Below are 20,587 nucleotides of genomic sequence, written 5' to 3'. Positions count from 1 at the left end.
TTTGTGCCATGTTATTATATTAAGTCCTGAGCAACAAAGTTTAAGAAAAATGATATGTTGGAGAGCATCCAGAGAAAGAAATCAGGATGATTAAGATCTCAAGCTTTTACCATATGAAGATCATTTGAAGGAATTAGGTTTGAGAAGATTCAGAGAAGAACATGATAGCAGGAATTGGAGGAGGGCAGTTAAGTGAGGAAAAAATATTTGGTGGGAAAATAGTTATGGGAAAAACAAACTTCTTGATCTTGAAAGGAAATAAAAATAGGGAGAAAGAAAAAAGTTAGAATTTAAGTGGCTTCCTAAAATTGCCTTAGCTGAAGAAGTGATGAATAACTTGTAGTATATGAGTTTAAGAGGAATATTATTGCAACATAGAAATGATGGAATGATTTCAGAGAATCTAAGCTATTAAGGACTGACACAGAGTGAAATGACCAATTTATACACAGGAGAACAATTTATATATACAAGGACAGCAACTGCCAAGAAAACAACTTTGAAAGATTTAACAATTCTTATCAATATAATACATATAGAGGATCCATGAAGTATGTTACCCATTTCCTGAAAAAGAGGTGATATACACAGGTACAGAAAGAGATATATTTTGGACATGGTCACTGTTTAAATTCATTAACTATGACTACTTGCTATAAATTTATTTCATTGTTTTCGCTATTCCCTCACCATCTTTAATTGGGGGCAGGTCAAGGGAGGGAGTGATGGCAATAATGATAAGGAAAAAAATAGGGACCCCCTATAACATTTTTTGAATGCACATAAGAAAACTGAAGAAAACAAGTAAAACAGTTTGGAAAACAACATGAAAATTTTACTATGTGCTTGTCTATAATAAAATTGAACATTATATGTTATATTCATTAGTTTAACTCATATGAGGAAAAGAATCTCTTCTAACCCATTATGGTGAAGCAGATTATTTTTTCTGATATTAATTTCTTAATTGCTCACTTCACTTTAGAAATCTTTGTTTATCCCCTAGTACCAAATCTGCACATTGTAGATATGCAAAAAATAGAGATGCTAATAAAAAGACAAAAGGAAAACTTCCAGGAAGACAATGATGAACTTGGGATGAATTGTTTCAAAACTGTGGGCATCATCTCATTAATAATCAAAGTCTAAATGATTCCTAATTATCTAAGATTTACTGTTAAATTTCATTCTATATATTATTCCATTATAATAAATAAAACATTCTGAATAATTAAAGGTTTTGGATAATCTAGTGTACAATAATGACTCTGAATAAACCTGTAGTTTCTCTATTTAGTCATCGTTTACAATATTTTGCTTATCTGATCACACATACTGGTTGCTCTGATCCTTGTGCATTTGACAAAGAATATGATAAGAAAAATTGATTATATGCTCTTACCAGTTTATATCTCCAAATTGATGAATATTATCAACTAATACAAATAATAATCCTTTATAAATACTTTGCATTTTACAAAGTGCTTTACTTGATATGACCTTAATTAATTCACCACAAATGTTAAATCTTAAGTGGGATGGGAAGAAAAGAGATTAATTATTTTGGACCTTCTCAACTCTTTTGTCACCATTAAATTCCATCACACTATATCTTTTCTCATCAGTCCATACATCAAATATCCTAAAACCTCTACCTATCACAACTACAATATAAAAGCACTGAATTAAAAGTAAATGTCACATTTTTAAAGATGCAGAAAGTGCAAATGCAATTAGCCTAGAAAGGTGCATATTTCTTCACACTAATTGAATAGATCATTCACTAATTTAGCATCATTTTTATTATTTAAAATTCTCTCTTCTATCCCTACATCCATTCAGGTCCTATTCAATATTCAAGTTACAGCTTTGACCTTGACTGTTTCTTAGAACCATATCAATCAATAAGTATTTGTTAAGCACCAATTCCCAAGTCACCATGCCCACCCCCAGAGTCAAATATGGAGAATGAAAGGATCCCTGCTCTCAAAGAGCTTACATTTTTGGGGGGAAGAAAATAAGCAAATGGATAAATATAAACTGAATAAGTAAAATCTACTCACAACATAATTTAACAGGAGGGATACTGACAGAAAAAGTTTCATTTAGAAGTTTCTAGAAGATAGAAGGTGGTTATTGAGCTTCATCTTGAAGGAAGAGAAGTATTATATAAGGCAGAAAAGGAGAAGGAATATATTCCGTGAATAAGAAACAATCAGTATAAAACCACACACTAAGAAAATGTAAGAAACAGAAAGAAGGGTAGTTTGTGTATCACAAAAGGTGGAAAGGGCAGTCATTTATAACCTAGCTCAAGGTTGTAGACAGCTTAAAAGTCTAATAGATGAGTTCATATTTTGTTCTAGAGGCCCAGAAATTTATTGATTAGCGAAATCATTCAGTCAAATCTGCATCTAAGGAAAATTACTTTAGCATTTCTGTAGAAGATGAGGTAGAGAGGGGAGAGCTGTTGTGTATGGGAGCACTGGGAGCACTTGGAGATCTTGATGGAGTACTTGTCTTCCTTGTCTTCCTTGTCTCCCATCCCTCCAGTGCTCACCTGGGAAAGATTGAGGGAGTCCAGAAGTGGGACTCAACAATAAGAGTCCGGGAAAGGGCTCTACATATGGTGCCCAAAAAGAGACTAAACATATGGAACATGTAAAGGGACCATAAAGGAGGAGTTATCTGAGTAAAGTCCAGAATAAGGACATAGCAGATACAAGCAAGAGAACCAGGCAACATCCCAGAGCAGAGGCCTCTGGAGAAAGTAACAGGTTGATTTGTTACTTAAGGGAGCTGATTTTAAACAAAGAGGAACCAGTGAAAGTGAGAAAATAATTAAATATTTAACATTGAGGAGTGAGGGGGAAGTAGAGTCTGTGAGGCAATGCCCCAGGAGATGGAATTTCTTTTTCAAGCAGCAGTCTGCGGTGGAGCCTGGAACAGGATGTAGAGAACCTGCGTGCTGTTCTTTTTGGCCCCAGCTGCCCGCCTGAAGGCACTGTGCACACTGGGCACGACCTGGGTCCTTGGACCTGCGACTGGCTGCAGAGACCTTTCATGGCTTACGTGGACTCTGATGCAGACTCTGACTCCAACCTTGACACCCTCCGTAATGGTGTTGATTGCTGTTTACAAAATGTAACAACTCCAAATTGTACTGTCAACAACTCCAGTAATTTCAAATGCCCTCTCCTTCTCTGCCATTCCCACCCTCTGCAGAGGGAAGGGGGAGGGAGAAGGGAAGTCTTCCTTTTTGGAACTTCGAAACTCAAACCCATGTCTCAACAAACTTATTTTAGAAATCAAGAGACCCCCATGCCTTCTTCCTGGTTTGGGGAGGGGGGGTTTGGGCAATGACTGTTTTTCAACAGACTATTGATTGGGAAGCTTCATGGTATAATTAGTTAAGGGAAAAGGGAAAGAAATTTTTTTTTTCTGGGATTGGGAAATTTAGATTTTTGACACCTGTGCCTATGGCTTGTATTTCTGTTGATGGGTCTTAAATGGTGTGTCAAGTGTTTATGTGTATTTAATCATCAGTAGGATTTTTTTTACACCTCTCTACTGGCCTGGAGAGGTGGGAGAATGTTTCTATATTCTGAGATTTTGGTGCTGGCCAGGGTATCCAACAATCTCACTTTGATAAATTTGAAATACAAAAGAGTTGTCTTCTGTGTTGAGAGTAAACTCTGAAATACTTGAGTAAAGTGGAATGTTATTCATTTTGGTTTGAATTTTGAATTTGATTTCTTTGAAAGATTTTTTTGTTGGCAAAGGAAAAAACTTTGTAATCTTTGTAAGTTGGGGATAAAAGGTATTTCAAGGAATTTGAGAATATTGGCTTTGTTAAATTGATATTTATGTATACTATTTTTGAATTTTTGTTCGCAACTTATGTGTCATCATTATGTAATAATTTTGTTTCAAAAATAAGAAGGGGGATATGTTGGGAACCGTTGTGTATGGGAGCACTTGGAGCACTTGGGGATTTTGATGGAGTACTTGTCTCCTTTGTCTTCCTTTTCCCCCTTGTCTCTCACCCCTCCAATGTTTGCCTGGGAAAGATTGAGGGAGTCCAGAAGTAGGACTCAACCTAAGAGTCCAGGAAAGGGATTCTACAAGAGACCGTTATGTTGTCTGGTTGAGAGATGATAAAGGATTGAACTAAAATGGTGGCCACAGAAGTGGAAAACCATGGTCAGATTCAGAGGTAGAAATGGCAACTGATTAGATAATGTAGGATTAGGGAAAGTAAGAAGTTCAAGGATGAAAATGATACCAAAGTTATGAACCTAGCAGACTGTGTTTTGCTGAATTTGAGACGTCTCTGGGATATCCAGTCTGAAATGATGATGTAGTTGGTAATGCAGGAATGAAACTAAGGAAAGATATATACATATAGATAGATAGATAGATAGATATACATACATATATATATATAGAGCTATATAGAGATATATAGATCTGGATGTCATATGTTTAGAGAGAGTAAATAAATTCATGGTAGCAGTCATGTCATCCAGAGATTAGAGATTGAAGAGAAAAAGTCCCAAGACAGAGCTTTGGGCAATATCTATGGTTAAAGGGCATGGTCAGAGAGGTAAGAGGAGAATCAGGTGAAAAAGAAGGTGTCAGGACAGTCTAGAGGGAAAAGAATATCTAGGAAGCAAGAATGGTCAGTGGTATAAAATGCTTCAGAAAGGTCAGAAAGGATCAAGTATGATAAAGAGATTGGGGTTTTTCAATTAAAATATTGCTAGCGATGACATCAGAAGTCAAATTGCAAAGTGCTGAGGAATGACTGAAAAAAGAAAAATGGAAGATGGCAACTGTAAACTACTTTTTTATAGACATTTGGATCATAAAGGGAGGAGAGATGCAAAACAATAACTTGAGGCTATGATAAAGTGTAATGGAGTGTTTTTGTTTGTTTTTTTTTAAGGATGTAAAAGGCTTGGGAAGCCAGTGGAATAGGAACAAAATTGAAGTGCAATCTATTAGGGAAATGGGAGAAGATAGGATTAAATGCACATGTACAGGAGTGAACTTTGGCAAGGAGAAGGGCAGCATCATTATTAGAAAATGGAAGAATGAAAAGAGTAGGGGTTAAGAAAGAGAAGGGGAGAAGAGGAAGCTGGGGTGGGGAAGTGATCTTACTCTTCTCAGTAAAAGAAATAGGAAGGATAGGGGTGTGGGAGGTGTGGGAGGCATAAGAAGAAATGACAAAGTTTGGTATATCTTCTATGTGGACTAAGATAAAGAATCAATTAGAAAGTAATGAAAGAATTGTCTTGTAATAAAAATCTATTTAAAATTAGATAATATAAAATATTTATTCTATGGTCAGTAAGGTTGTGTGAGTTCCTTTAACTCTGCTCAGTAGTATAGGAGCTACTCAGTAGTAGAAGTTAATGTTGAGAGTCAACCAAAGCTGAGGTTTGGTAAGGGATAAATGGCATTAGCACAAAGGGAGTGAATGTTCTGTGATTAAGAACGTGACCTATTTCACATGCCTATATTGTCATTCTGCAGTAACCAGGAAATCTACCTATCTCAAACTAGATCTTAAGCTTTCTGTGGGAAGAAAACAAGTCTTATACTATTTTGCACATACTCTAGAATCTAGTATTGTTCCCTGAATACAGTAGCTACTAAATACAATTATTAAGCACTTATTAAATGGAAATGATTTTGTGGAATATTCGGAAAAGCATAATACTTAGAAAAAACATAGTAGCTGCTTTCATTATAAAATCTAGCATGGGTATATGGTTGATTAGAAGAAAATTATAACATGTAAAAATAACACTGAATAAATATGTGAGAGTTACAAAATGTGAGAGTATGAAAACTCACTGAAAATGTTCATTATTGATTAATTGCTAGATGGACTTTTTTAAAGGTAGGAGAATATTAGATGTCAATTCTGTTTCTTCTCTAATTCCTCTGAACTAGTATTTCCTTCCAGAAATGAACTTGCTACTATCAAATTCCACTATAAGAAAAGAAAGATTAGTAGAATTCATTACAAATAGGATTTGATCTAGAAAATGTACAGTTGAAAGATATCAACACTAACCACATCTAGAATATTATTGTCATTATTGCATATTCTTCCACATAGCAGAGATTTCTGAAAAATTATCCCATTAATAGTATCTTGATCTGCAAATAGGTTCAAAAAAATCTCTGAACGTGTGAAGAAATATTAGTCATTTCAAGCATTCCTTCCAACCAAATGAATGGCACAAAAATGTATACCATCTCTTTTGACTGAGTTTACATAAAGAAAATGTTCTTGGCTCTTTATGTTCCTAAAATGTCAAACTTAACAATAACAGTGTTCAAAAAAATATGGTTGTTAGGTCATAGCTGTCAGTTGCATTATTCTACTCTGACAAAAAGAACAGATGTTTGTCTCTTGCAACATTGGAGACCAAGGTTCTGATCTTTTAATGCAGGAAAAAAAAATCCTTCAGGGACAAATTTTGGCCAGAGGGCAGTGTCAGTAGCCAGCTGGCTCTCTGCTATATAACTTTTGAGTGGATTAATGGAGAAGAGATTCATGATTATTTTCTATATAGGAGGAAAATGCTACTCCTATAACTCTATGTTGTACTCTCCAATTTTACTTCTTTGTCTGAGCATCTTGAGGATCTCTTCTTACTAAAGCTTCATAGGTCACAACAGATTTTGAACTATAAAGGAAATACATTTGAAGAACTTCCCTTAAAATAAATATCGGAAAAGGAGCTAGCTACAGAAAATTGATGGCGTACTTAAGGATATCTAAGGACAAAGACTAGGGCAAGTAGGATTGTAAGATTGCATAGTTAAGTTCTCACTTTAAAAGAAATGTTGCTACCTACTTGCCTTTGCTACTATACCAGGCAGTTTGTATTAGAAAGCTACTAAAACTAAAAGTCAGACATTATGGGTTTGAGCATGAAATTAATTTGAGCAACTTTTGGTTATTTGGCACCTCTTTTCTCCTGGATTTCCCCACATTTCTGTTTGTTAGCTTTTAATCAGAAACAATCTTGTGAAATACTTTGAACCCAGCTAAGTCTTTAATTTGAAAGGTTAAAAATGATTAATAAAAAATATTGGCACTGAAGAGTGAAATAGTGGTAAAACTCCAATTCATCAGAATTATAGTTGAAGGAATTTCTGAAAGTAGGTGGCTATTCTCAAAGTTTCAGGGAGCTACTATCCTTGGCTCATCACCACAAGTGTGTTCCTGGCTGAATGAAGCTACACCTTTGTGCCAGTGTTCTTAGGTTGTTGAGTTTTTTCATCAACTATATTATACAAACTTTTGATAGTTTATATAATATTTTCTGATTAAGTTCAAACTAAGAAAAGGGAAAAAATTCAGAATACATCAAGTAACTTCAAACTCATTAGATTTAATATCACTTTAAAGTTCCTATGGAATCAATCACTAAACACTTATTTACTGTGTACTATGTGCAACTGTGAAAGAAGCAAGATTTATCTTTCTCCCTTTTTCTTTCCTTCTTCCAGGAGTTTCTGATTCAATACTACTGTAAATAGTTCATATACATACAAATGTAACCAAGAGTTAAGAGAAGAATGCCATAAATTCAAATGAGTATGACTTGGAAAATTGATAAATGATGTCCTAGGATTTCAGCATAAGGGGAGATTTATAATGATTTGTATTGGTCAGGAAATGCCCCATAAAAAAAAGATATATATCTTAAATTTGGACTTGAAAGATAGATGGGATTTTATGAGTATATCTTTAAAAAGAGCATCAATGGGGGCTTTAATAAAAATGGGATGCCAGCATTATATTTGTAGACATATTTTGTCAACTCTAAAACATAAATTTATGAATTATTATAAAGAACTTTTCTGATCACAGATAAATGTTATAGATGACTAAATGTAAAACAATACAAAGACTCAAAGATACCCAAACTATATCAAATAAGGCATTTTATATCTCTGAGCCTCAGTTTCCTCTTACATTAAATTACAAAACATTTCCCTAAATAAGAAGAATTCTAGAGAATTCATTTCTAACATCCTATGATGTTATAAGTTATTCTAATATATGTATTCACAGCTAGAAAAGATTAACTAGCAGAAGAATAGAAAATGAATCTCTGATTACATTGGATTAGGGAACTCTCAGAGGCTGAACTCTTGTCTAGGAGTATAGGTAAGTATGTTCACTGGTAATAATGGCCTTAGGGAGTTGCTTAGGAAACTAAGAGCTAAAATGATTTTTACAGAATTGCAAAGTCAGTATGTGTCAGAGGCAGGAGAACCCAGGTTTTCATGATTCACAGGCCAGATCTCTGTACAATCTGATACTTCACCTTTTTAATATCAGGATATATTTAAAAAACTAAGAGTTCCATGCAGAGTTATTTAAAAATAAAATTAACAGTACTTTCATTTCTCATAAGGAAGGACTGTTAGAAATGTCTAGAGAGGAGTAATAAGATTAAAGCAGTACACCTGTTTGGGTAAGAATCACAAAATGGCACATGATAGAGATGAGTATATTTAGCTAAGATTCTGTCCCAGATGGGCACATTCTAATAATAGAGAGATGAAAGCATCTGAATGAAAGAACAAAAAAATTTATTAAAGACTTGCTGTATTGAGCATGCAAATACAAAAGTAGAGATAGTCTTTTATTTATGGTTTCAGAATTGGAAAGCAGGTAGGAAAGGGTGGGGTCTTATTAGGTGAGTCATGAGCAATGCTTCTGACAAGTGGTCTTTATTTTATTTGAAGAATAAACTATTCCCTTTATCTCAAGCACAGGTGAATTATTCCACCAATGAAATCTGTTGTTTAGGAATATTAAAATATTGACCAGCTTGCTGAGTTCAAATGAAGAGTCAAAATCATAAAAGTGTTATTTTTTTTCCCTTCCTTCACTCCCCCCTGGTCCATGAAGGCTGACTCTTAAATCTCTTCTTCACTACAACCTGGAATAACTGAATCAATACTTATAATGGGGCTCCCTTGTTTTAGCAGTATAACTGGTCAGGTTTTTTTTTTTGCAAGAACAAACATGTGGATCAGAGATCCAGGAAGGAAAATTAATTCATCTGATTTTCCCCACTTTTGTTCTATGGGAGTTTTCCCCAGTTGGAAGGTTTCTGAAAGATTGCTTCCCTTCAACTTACTAGTTTCTCCTGAATCAGGAACACCTCTTCTGCTCCTTCCACTTTGTCTAAGGTTGATTTGGGGACTGCTTTCTCTTGTGATAGGGGGTGCCCCAAGCTCCTGTTAAAGGAAAAGACTCAGGTTATTAGTCTAAAAAATAAGTAGAGATTGAAGAAGTAGGTAACATGGAGAACCCTATCCCCAGGACTAGGCAGTTTCTTGGTAACTCACTTGTAGTCTGGTAATGGCAGCAGCTTCTGACTGGAGAATAGTGGGGTAGGTTCCTGCTTTCTCCTTCTGCAGGCCAAGTAGTTGCTCAGCCCTGTTCTGATAAGCCTGAAGTTCATGCCGGAGACTCCCCAACTCAGCCTGCAGGGTGAACACTTGGTACAATGAGACCAGTGCCAGGCCACCGGACAGAAGTGTCAGTAGCAGGGTGACTGGTAGGAGCCCTCCTTGCCTGGCCGGCCAGGCAGAGTTTTTTCCCTGAGGAAGGGTGGGCATATAATCCATGAGTTTCATTTCTTCTCTTTTCTTAAGGGCAGAAGTGAAGAAGTAAAGCTTAACTGCTCCTCTTTCTGTCGTCATCCATTTCACTACTTGAACTTTGAGAGTTAGAGAAGGCAGAATAAGTGACCACATGGAATGGATCATTTCCTGTTAGCCTTGTTTGCTGATGTCCAGCTCTGAAGGGATCTCAGAGTCTGGTTGGCCTCTTCAGGAGGCCTCTCCTGAATTTTCTTCCTTCCTGTGCTAGGCATCTCTGTAGTTACCATAGAATAGGTTTTTTACTGGCGTTCTCTCCTCTATTTTATTGCTCAACCAGCCTTCCTCTTTTCACTTTCAGTTTTTGTTATATGTTTTTATTGGCATCTCTAAAACTTCCAGGAGCAAATGGGCAACATAACCCTTCTTTACTTAAAAACAGCTCTGACCTTTGGCTAAGAGGTATAACAAGGAAAATGTTTTAGGTCCCAAAATAACAGATCACTGTATTTAAGTAGTCATATATGAAACCTTTATTAGACCACCTCTAGTTGAGCTCTGTCCACTTTAAGATAGATGAGGAAAAACTGGAAATAATCCAGGCCAGGGCAATAAAACTAATGAATTATTAGGTAGGGTCAGCTAAATAAAGTGCAGTGTACTTTTCTTGAGGGAATGACTCAAAAGTAATCTGAAGAACACAAAAACAGATGAAGGGTAATTATGTGAGAAACGATAATCACTAGCTTTGATTCCATCTAACAACATAAAAAGAAATGTGCTTAAATTGGAAGATAGATTTGGGTTAGCTACAATAAAGAGGGGAAAATTCAATATCCTATCTTATTGAATATTTTCTGCAGAAATGTGCTTTTCACATATATATTACACTCAGGGCCACTTCTATATCTTCCCTTATACTATTCTTCTACACTAAACCATCCTTTTCATACTGGGGATTTCCTCTTCTCCTGTCCGCCTATTCAAATCCTATCCATCTTTCCAAGTTGAAAACTTGGAAAACTTTCCAAATCACAGGATATAAAAATCATAGACTGGGAATCAATTTTAAAAAACCCTTTCACTCAATAAATATATATTAAAAGCAAGTGTTATGTTTAGGCATGTGCTAGGTGCTGTAGATGCAAGCACAAAAAATGAAATAGTTGGTATAAACAAGGAACTTACATTCTAATGGAAGAGACACATACACACACAGAGACACACACACACACACACACATATATATATATATATAGTATATGTACATAAAAACATATATATGACACAAATATAAAGTTAAGGAATCACCGGTTATCAGGACCAACTAATACAAAAGCACTAAAAAAGGAAATGAAGTTTTCTGTATGAATTACATAGAGAATGCCAATTTACCTGTTAATGTATCACAGTGTAGGAGGAAAAAATATTATAAATCCATGTTGCATAATGTTTTTAAAAACTAAATTCAAAAAGTTTATATTTTATCTTAGAAGCAATAAGAAGGCTGGAGTTGATTGCCTGATCAGAAAATATGTGTTTAAGGAAAATATGTTTAAGGAAAATTACTTTGGCAGCAAAGTACAGGATTGAGAGATAAAGAAGACTTGATCTAAGTTGGTAATTATGTGAAGAGAAAGAAGGGGTTTAATGTGAGAGCTATTGTAAAGGCATAAATGGCAAAATTTACCAACTTTTTACTAATATAGAGTATGAAATAGTGAATTTATGGAAAGGATGAAGTTAGGAACCTGGAAACCTTGAAGAACAGTTTGCATCTTTAATAGAAATAACAAAGTTTGGAAGAGAAGAAAATTTAGTGGAAAAATAATGTTTAGTTATGGAAGGATTGAGCTAACATTACCATTGGGATATCACACCTGAAATGTTCTTAGGCAAGTGGTGATGCAAGAGATGAACTCAAACAAAAGACCAGGGAAGAACAGACAGATTTGGGAGTTATCTGCATAGAAATGATTGTCATAATCAGGAAGTTTAAACAGGTACAGAGAGACAGAGACAAAAACAGAGAGAGACAGATACACAGAAGGACAGAGACAGAAAAAGACACACACACACACACAGAGACAAAGACAAAGGACAGAGAAAGAAAAAACGGAGAGTGAGAAATGGAGACAGAGACAGAGTAGAAAGGAGAAGAGGAAGTTCTAGGACAGAAATATGAGGAATCACCCTCAATTATAAGGTGTGATATGGATGATGATATTGCAAAGAAGAACAGTTAAACATAAATGTGATAAACCAGTACAGAGTACAGTCATACAAAATCAGAGAGGAAAGAATATCCAGGAGAAGAGGGTGGCCAGCAGAACAGGCAAGAAGAATTGGTACTGAGAAAAGACAAACATATTTAGCAATTAAGAAATAAGAGAATAGTTTCAATTGAGTAATGAGATTAGAAACCAGATTGCAAAGAGTTGAGCAATCAAGGTGAGAAGATGAAGTGGAGGTAGCGAGCATAGTCTGTTTCTTTCAAAGAGTTTGGCTGAGAAAGAGAGGAGGGATAATGGACAGTAGCTTGAGGGATGGTAGAATCTAATAAAGATTTTTTTTTAAGAATGGAAAAGAGTTGGGCAGGTTTGAATGCTTTAGGAAAGGAATCAGTTGATAGGCAGCAGTTGAAGATTTGAAAGAGTGAATTTTTGAGAATACAATCTGATGTGGAAGACAGTAAGGGATGTAGTCATAGGCACATGTAGAGAGGTAAACCTTGACAAGAACGGATACCCTTTTGTCAGAAACCAAAGGAAAGAAGTAATAGATGATGACATCTACATTTGAGATGAAGTGACTTCAAATACCACTTTGTCCAACTCATAGATGAAAAAATAATCTTTACAGCATACCTGATAAGATATTCAATACCTTGAATTATTTTCTTGAAATTTTCCAATGAGGGGGAATCTAGCAGTTTCCAAGGCAACTGATTCTACTTTCAGACAGTTATAATTGTCAGGAATTTTTTCATTAAACTCCCTAAGTTTGTAGTTTTATAATTTCTACTTATTACTCCTAGTTCCATTTTTCTGGGACCAAGAGGAATAAGTGTAATTCTCCTTCCATGTAATAGTTATTCAAATACTTGAGGGTTGTTAAGTCATCTGTTTTCTCTCTTCTCATCTCATTTCTCATTTTTTAATGGAATAATAACATCATTACACTCATTCATTCTCTTTAGGCATTCTCCATTTGGGGGGTACCTCCACTGATTCCACTGATTTTTCTTTTTATCCTTATAATCTCCTCTTCAAGATCAGGTAATTTATCTTGGTTAATTTCTTTTTTTTTCCTGAGATCTGGTTGTTTAGATTCTCTTATTACTATTCTGTTAATCTTGGTACTTTATTCCTTTTGGAAATATTCTTAAAGTGTTTTGAAAAGTAATATGCTCAGAGTTATACTTGTATAACTTCTACCAGATTACTCGCTAGTGAGGGGAGTGGAGATGGAAGGGAGGGAAGGAGAAAAATGTGTAACTAAAAATCTTACAAAAAAGATGAATGTTGCAAATTATCTTTGCATGTAGTTGGAAAAATAGACAAATAACTTTAAATTTTAAAAGTAATATATTTCTATATTTTATTATGAGTATTTAGAGATAAAACTTTCCTTTATAATTGCTTTTCTTACATATAACAAATTAGGTAATACTGTTTCATTATTATCACTTTCTTTCAAATAGTAATTTATTATTTTTACCCTTTCATTATTTGGAAATAAATTACTTAAAATCTTCACGTTTATCTGAGTTCCCTGCACATATATACCTTGTTATATTTTCAATATTATTATCTATTTAATATTTCTAATTTTCTGCATTTATTTACAAATTCTTTAAGCCTTAGCATGTATTGTCTTTTATAAATATTTTTATAATATTTTTAAGATTCACACTCAAGGAGCAGAACCAAGGTGGCAAAGGCAAGAACTTGCCTGAACTTATTCAAATTCCCCTCCAAGTGACTTTAAAATATTGTCTCAAATCAAATTCTGGAGTAGTAGAACCAATAAAAGGTCAGAGTGAAACAATTTTCTAGCCCAAAACAACTGAGGAGGTCAGCAGGAATGGTCAGTCTTACCAGCATGATGGTCAGGTCTTGAGAACAGTGCAATGCAAGCGATGCCCTAGCAGGGCAGCTGCTCTCCACCCATAGATGGCAAATGGTAGACAAAAGATTATATCCTCTCTGCTGGTACTGAATGTAAAACTGTCCCACACACAGTTCCAAGTCACAATTCTAGGAAAAAGAAGGGTATAGCATGTGAAGTTAAAGGAGAGCAGAATTCCCAATTATATTTCCATGGTTACTCACTAGGACAGCAGGGACCCTGGTCTCAGTTCCAAGGCAGGAAAGAACATTTAAGACTTGTGAGCTCAGAAGAGCAGGATCCCCAGGTACATTTCCAGGACCACAAATGATCAGAAATCCTGGAACACTTCCAGGGCAGAAAAGAATGCTTGTGGTCTCTTACAGGTCAGAGCATAGACCAGAAGATCATACTACCTTAGAAGAACTGAAAACTTATAGACTTCAAGAACTATATCTGAAAACAGTAGTGTGAAAAACATGAAACCTAAAACAATTGCCCCTCAACTCCAGAAGCAGAGCCCAATTTTTGCATAAAGTTAAGCATTGAGGAATAGACTAGAAAATGAGCAAACAACAAAAGAAGAATCTGACTAGAGAACATTCCTATGGTGACATGGATAATTAAGACACAAATTCAAAAAACAAAGAAGTCAAAACAGTTATATACAAAGCTACAAAGAAAAATATGAATTCAATATAAGTCCAATAAGAATTCCTGAAAAAGATAAAATAATATTTTAAAATTAAATAAAAGAGGTAGAGGAAACATTTGAGAAAGAAATGAGATCATAGCAGCTCTTTTTGTAGTGTCAAAGAATTGGAAATTGAGGGGGTGTCTATTAATTGGGGAATGGCTAAACAAGTTATAGTACATGAATACTATGGAATATTATTGCTCTATAAGAAATAATAAATGACCAAACTCTAGAGAAGCATAGAATGAATTATGGGATCTGATACTGATTGAAGGGAGTAGAACCAAGAGAACAACGTACACAAGAACAGCAACATTGTGAGATGACCAATCTTGATGGAAGCAGCTCCTCTCAGCAGTTCAGAGAGCTAGGACAACCATATTAGATTGGCTATGGACAATGTTATCCCCATCCAAAGGAAGGAAAACAAAAACAAAACAAAAAACAACCCTTCAGAATCTGATGAACACTTAAAAAAATTCTCTTATGTATATCTTTTTCCTTAATCCTAATTTCTCATACTAAAAATGACTAATCTATAAACATGTTTATCAAAAATATGTATATAAAATGTTAACCTGACTGTTTGTTGCTGAGGGGAGTGGGGGGTGGAAATGAAGAGAGGAAGGAAATTTTGTAACTTAAAAATATACATGTGTGTATATGGATAAAAAAAAAGAAAAAGAAGTTAAAAAAGAAAAATAAATGATATTAATCCAAAAAATTTATGAAAAGAAAGTTCAAAGCTTGGTAAAAGAGACATAAAAAATACTGGGGGGGAATGGCCAAATGGGAAAATAAGCATCAAAATCTACTTTAAAAAAGACCATCATAAAAAGCACTATTGGACAAATATAAAATGTGGTACAAAAATTCACTGAAAAAAAAGACTTCTTAAAAAAGTAGACTTGGTCAAGAAAAAAAGGAGGCACAAAAGCTCACTGAAGAAAATAGTTCCCTAAGAAAATTACTTTATGCACATCAAGAAACAATAAAACAAAGCCAAAAGAAAAAATAGAAGAAAATGCAAATCTTATCAGAGAATCTCATCAGAAAATTAACAGATCTGAAAAATATATTGAGAGAATTTTTTTGTTCAGTCTTTCCTTTTGAAGATTTTACTTATTTTGAGTTTTAAAAGTTTTCCCCTAATCTTACTTCCCTCACTGCACCCCCCACAGAAGGCAATTTGCCAGTCTTTACATTGTTTCCATGTATACATTGATCCAAACTGAATGTGATGAGAGAGAAATCATATCCTTAGGGAAAGGAGAGAGAGAGAATTTAAGAAATATTGGACTGCCTTAAAGATATGATCAAAGAAAACACCTAGGTATTTCATTTAGAGAAATTATCATAAGAATTTTACCTAAACTAAATTACTTAAACAGTGTCATAATTTTGAGCTAGAAAAAATAGTAACAAAATTCATATGGAGAAACAAAAAGCCAAGAATATCAAGGGAATTAATTTTAAAAAAGGCAAAGGAATGTGGTCTAGCCAAACCAGATCTAAAATTATATTAGAAAACAGTAATCATCAAAACTGTTTGGTACTGACTAAGAAATAGAGTGATGAATATGTGGAATAGATTAGATACAAAAGAAACAGTAGGGAATGACTATAGTAATCTACTATTTGATAAACTCAAAGTCTCCAGCTTCTGGGATAAGAACTCAATCTTTAACAAAAACTGTTAGGAAAACTGGAAAATGGTATGTAGAGAACAACATCTCACAATCTATACCAAGATAAGGTTGAAATTGGCACAGAATTTAGACATGAAAAATGATGCCATAATCTAATTAGGAGTATAAAGAATAGTTTTTCTGTCAGGTTGTTGGAAAAGGGAGGAGCTTATGACCAAAAATAGAGAACTTATAAAATACCAAAGGATAATTTTGATTACATTAAATTAAAAATGTTTTACACAAATAAAACCAACACATCCAAGATTAAAAGGAATGCAGTAAGTTGTGAAACAATTTTTACAATTATAGTTTCTGATAAAGGACTCATTGCTAAAATATATAGAGAACTGAGTCAAATCTATAAGAATATAAGTCATTCCTCAACTGATAAGTGGTCAAAGGATGTGAACAAGCAGTTCTCAGAAGAAGAAATTAACGCTATCTATAGTCATATGAAAACATGTTCAATCATTATTGATTAGAGAAATGCAAATTAAAACAACCCTGTCATATAGTATATTATTTGATACTGGATCTGGAAAATAGATTGAGGAGAGATAATTCAAGAATTATTGGACAGAGGAAAATATTGGATAGATCAATGTTTGAGGGGATGCGGGAAAACTAGGACACTGATGTATTGTCAGTGGAATTGTAAACTGATTCAGCGTTCTGGAGAGCAATTTGTAACTACACAAAAGGGCAACAGAACTATGCATAACCTTTGATCCAGCAATGCCACTAAAAGGTCTGTATCCCAGAGAGATCACAAAAAAGAGGAAAAAATGCATACATACAAGAATATTTATAACCACTTTTTGTAGTGGCAAAGAATTGGAAATTGAGAAAGGCCAAAGAGAAATAGTGACTGACAGACAGAGAGAGATAGAGACAGAGAGACAGAGATAGAAAGATAAACAGCGAAAATATAATCAAGGGAAATAAACAATAACCATAAATGTGAATGTGAATGGAATGAACTCACCCATAAAACTGAAATGGATAGCAGAGTAGATTAAAAAAAAATTCTACAAGAAACATAATTGAAAGAAAGAGACAGAGTAAAAAAAAATGGGGGGGGGCTGAACAAAATTTCTTATGCTTCAGACTGAAATTTTTTAAAAAGCAGAGGTAGTAATTGTTTTCAAAAAAAGCAAGAGCAAAAATAGATCTAATTAAGCAGGGAAACTACATTATGATATAAGGACCATAGACAATAAAGTATCATCAGCACAAAATACATATGCACCAAATGGCATAGCAATAAAATTCTTAAAGGAAAAGTTAAATGAGTTACACTGAGAAAAAGACAGTAAAACTATTCTAGTGGGATAAACCAACTGTCGCCTCTCAGAACTAGATAGATCTAATGAAAAAAATTTACAAAAAGAAGGACATTAAGAAGATTAACAGAATTTTAGAAAAGTTAGCAGTGATAGGCCTGTGGAAAAATTGAATTGAAATACACAAAGTAGTATACCTTTTTAACTGTACATGGTACTTTCACAAAAATATACATTGCATCGGGACATAAATAACACAACCAAATGAAGAAAAACACCAATATTACATGAACTTTTTTCAGACCATAATGCAATAAAATTGTATTTAATAAAGAGGTATGGAAGCATAAATTAAAAGCTAATTGGAAACAATAATCTAGTTCTAACAACAAAAATAGAAAAAGAACAAATTTATTGCAAATAAACCACAAATTGTAAACCCCAAAGGTTAGATTTAATAAATTGAAATTAAGAAAACCATTGACCTAATAAACTAGCAAGTGGTTTTATGAAAAAAAATCCAGTAAAACTATGAACTATTAGGTATTTTGATTAAAAAAAAGAAAACAAAAATAAAAAAGGTCAATTCTCCACCAATGAAGATGAAATTAAATAGGAAATATTTTGCCCAATTATATGATAGTAAAACCGGCAATCTAAGTAGAATAAATACTCACAAAAATATATCCTTCCCAGAGTAACCAAAGAAAAAATGAAATACTTGACCCTATCTTAGGGAAAAAAAATTGAACAATCCATCACTGAAGTTTCTAAGAAAACATTCCCAGGATTAGATGGATTTACAAGTGAATTCAACAAAATATTTAAAGAATAAAGGAGTCTTACCAAATTCCTTTTATGACACATTATGTCTGTGTGATGATATATTTATTGTGCTATAAGAAATGATAAGAAGATGGTTTCAGAAAAACTTATATGAACTGATACAAAGTGAAATGAGCAGAACCAGGAGAACACATTACATAGTTACAACAATATTGTTTGAAGATCAACTATGAATAACTTAACTATTCTCAACAAATCAATGATTCAAGATAATTCTAAAAGTTGAAAAGATGAAAAACACTATCTACATCCAGAGGGAAAAAACTGATGGATTTAAAAACAAAATGAAGATAATTTTTAAACTTTGTTTTTCTCATTTTTTTGTTCTGTATTTTACTTTGTAACATGGCTGATATGGAAATGTTTTATATGACTCAATTATATATATATGTATATATATATGTATATATATACATATATATATACACACACACACACTTGCCTTCTTAAGGATGTAGCAGGGAAGGAAAGGAAAGAGAATTGGGACCAAAATTTTTAAAAATAAATGTAGGGGCGGCTAGGTGGCACAGTGGATAAAGCACAGGCCCTGGAGTCAGGAGTACCTGGGTTCGAATCTGGTCTCAGACACTTAATAATTAACCTAACTGTGTGGCCTTGGGCAAGCCCCTTAACCCTATTTGCCTTGCAAAAAAAACCCTTAAAAAATGTAAAAATTGATTTTATATGTAATTGAGAAAAAAATAAATTTGAAGTCATTTCCAGAAAACATCTATAATAGTTCATATTCTAATATTCTTTGAAGATTCTTAACTTCATTCTAATTTATGTTTCTTTTGGAGTTCTCTAAATGTGAAAAGATGTGTTGAAGGCCCTAACAACTAACTATCCAGGTCTTCCTCTCACTTAGGTTTCCTCTCTAAGAACTTAAATGGTAGACCATCCAGTGAATATGCTGTATATTTGTTAAATTAATTGTTATTAGTTCACCATCTATGACCTCTTTAAAAATAGTATAAATTCCTGGTTTTTCTCATACAAGATAAAAATAGCTATTTTACTCCTGATAGTTTAGCTTCTGATGAATCTTTATATTTAATGTGTAATTTATAAACAAAAAATTCTTGAATTTTCCCACCTAACCTATATTACCACTTTTCCAATTTATGAAATTCATTCATTTCCCTTTCACAGTAGGATAGTTGTTTTTCTCTCAGTAAAATACTTTAAAAATGTTTATTTTTCTCAGCTTTCCTTTATTTCTTCCATCTTCCCTCTAAAATTTTACTTTGCAGTTTCAGTTCAAACTTTCATTTAATTCACTTTTTAGCATTATGTTTTGGTTGTTTTTTTGGAAGCAAATGGGATATAATGGCTTGTCTAGGGTCACATAGTGAATATTTGGGGTCTGATTTTAGGTCCTCCTGTTTCTAGAACTGGTATTCTATCCACCATCACCTAACCCCCTGACACTGTATTCTTTTATTCATTTATTTTTAAATGTTTAAATCTTTTTTCATAATTCAGAAGTCTGAGATTTTCCATTTCTCTCACTTTGAATAACTTTCTGTAGCACTCTATAAGTAGTAGTGAATTCCTCTTCTCTTAACTTTTTTCACTTAGATATCTTTTGCCCCCTCCTATTTTTGAACATTTACATTCTTAATTTGTTCCTTTCTTTGATCCCTTGTAACTGTCCTATACATACCCCTTCTCTATTCTGACACTGATACTTCTTTGGCACAAGCCCTCATGACAACACATTTCAAACCATTGCAATAACTTGCTGATTGGTTTCCCTGCCTCAAACCTCTTCTTACTCCAGTTCATCCTCCATTCAGTTATCACATTATTCTTTCTGAAATGTAAATCTGATCATGTTCTAAAACCTAAACCTAATCCCCTCACCTGAACTTAAATCAATTCCTGTGTCTCCCTATTCCTGTAAAAGAATTCTTTCTAGTTGATAATACCCTCCATTTCCTGACCTTTCTAACCTTTTTAGTCTTCTTAGACCTTTTCCCCAATATACTTAGTGATTCAATGACACTAGCTCCTTTGACAATATACTTAGTGATTCAATGACACTATTTCTTGCTATTGCCACAGACTCTTGTTTCCATAACACGGATATATAAACTGGCTTTCTCCATTGTGTGGAATTTTCGTGCTCCTTATGTCTAATCCTCTAAATTTCCTGACTTCCTTAAAGTCTCAACTAAAATTTCATCCTTTGTAAAGGACATTTCCCAATCCTTCTCAATGTAAATTCCTACCTTCTCAGATTATCTCCAATTTAACTATATATATATATATTATATATATATATATTATATATATATAATATATATATATAT

At 33.8% G+C, this 20,587-nt stretch overlaps 2 protein-coding genes across 2 annotated transcripts in view; both read right to left on the bottom strand.

Moving 5' to 3' along the window:
* The window catches only part of TNFSF13B (TNF superfamily member 13b), a 56,106-nt gene extending 45,251 nt beyond the window's left edge, over window positions 1-10,855 (bottom strand). Inside the window, 3 exon segments of the mRNA XM_074192021.1 lie at window positions 9,180-9,279; window positions 9,391-9,739; window positions 9,741-10,855. Of these exon segments, the coding sequence (XP_074048122.1) occupies window positions 9,180-9,279; window positions 9,391-9,739; window positions 9,741-9,751 (460 nt within the window). The 5' untranslated portion in view covers window positions 9,752-10,855.
* A 2,891-nt stretch (window positions 10,856-13,746) lies between these two features.
* The window catches only part of ABHD13 (abhydrolase domain containing 13), a 65,301-nt gene continuing 58,460 nt past the window's right edge, over window positions 13,747-20,587 (bottom strand). The window contains exon 4 of the transcript XR_012469545.1: window positions 13,747-13,904. The gene's annotated coding sequence lies outside the window, so the exon portion shown is untranslated. The remainder of the gene's footprint in view (window positions 13,905-20,587) is intronic.

Source organism: Macrotis lagotis, chromosome 6 (genome assembly GCF_037893015.1).
Source record: "Macrotis lagotis isolate mMagLag1 chromosome 6, bilby.v1.9.chrom.fasta, whole genome shotgun sequence".
NCBI lineage: Eukaryota > Metazoa > Chordata > Mammalia > Peramelemorphia > Peramelidae > Macrotis > Macrotis lagotis.
This window is presented reverse-complemented; position numbering and strand designations above follow the sequence as displayed.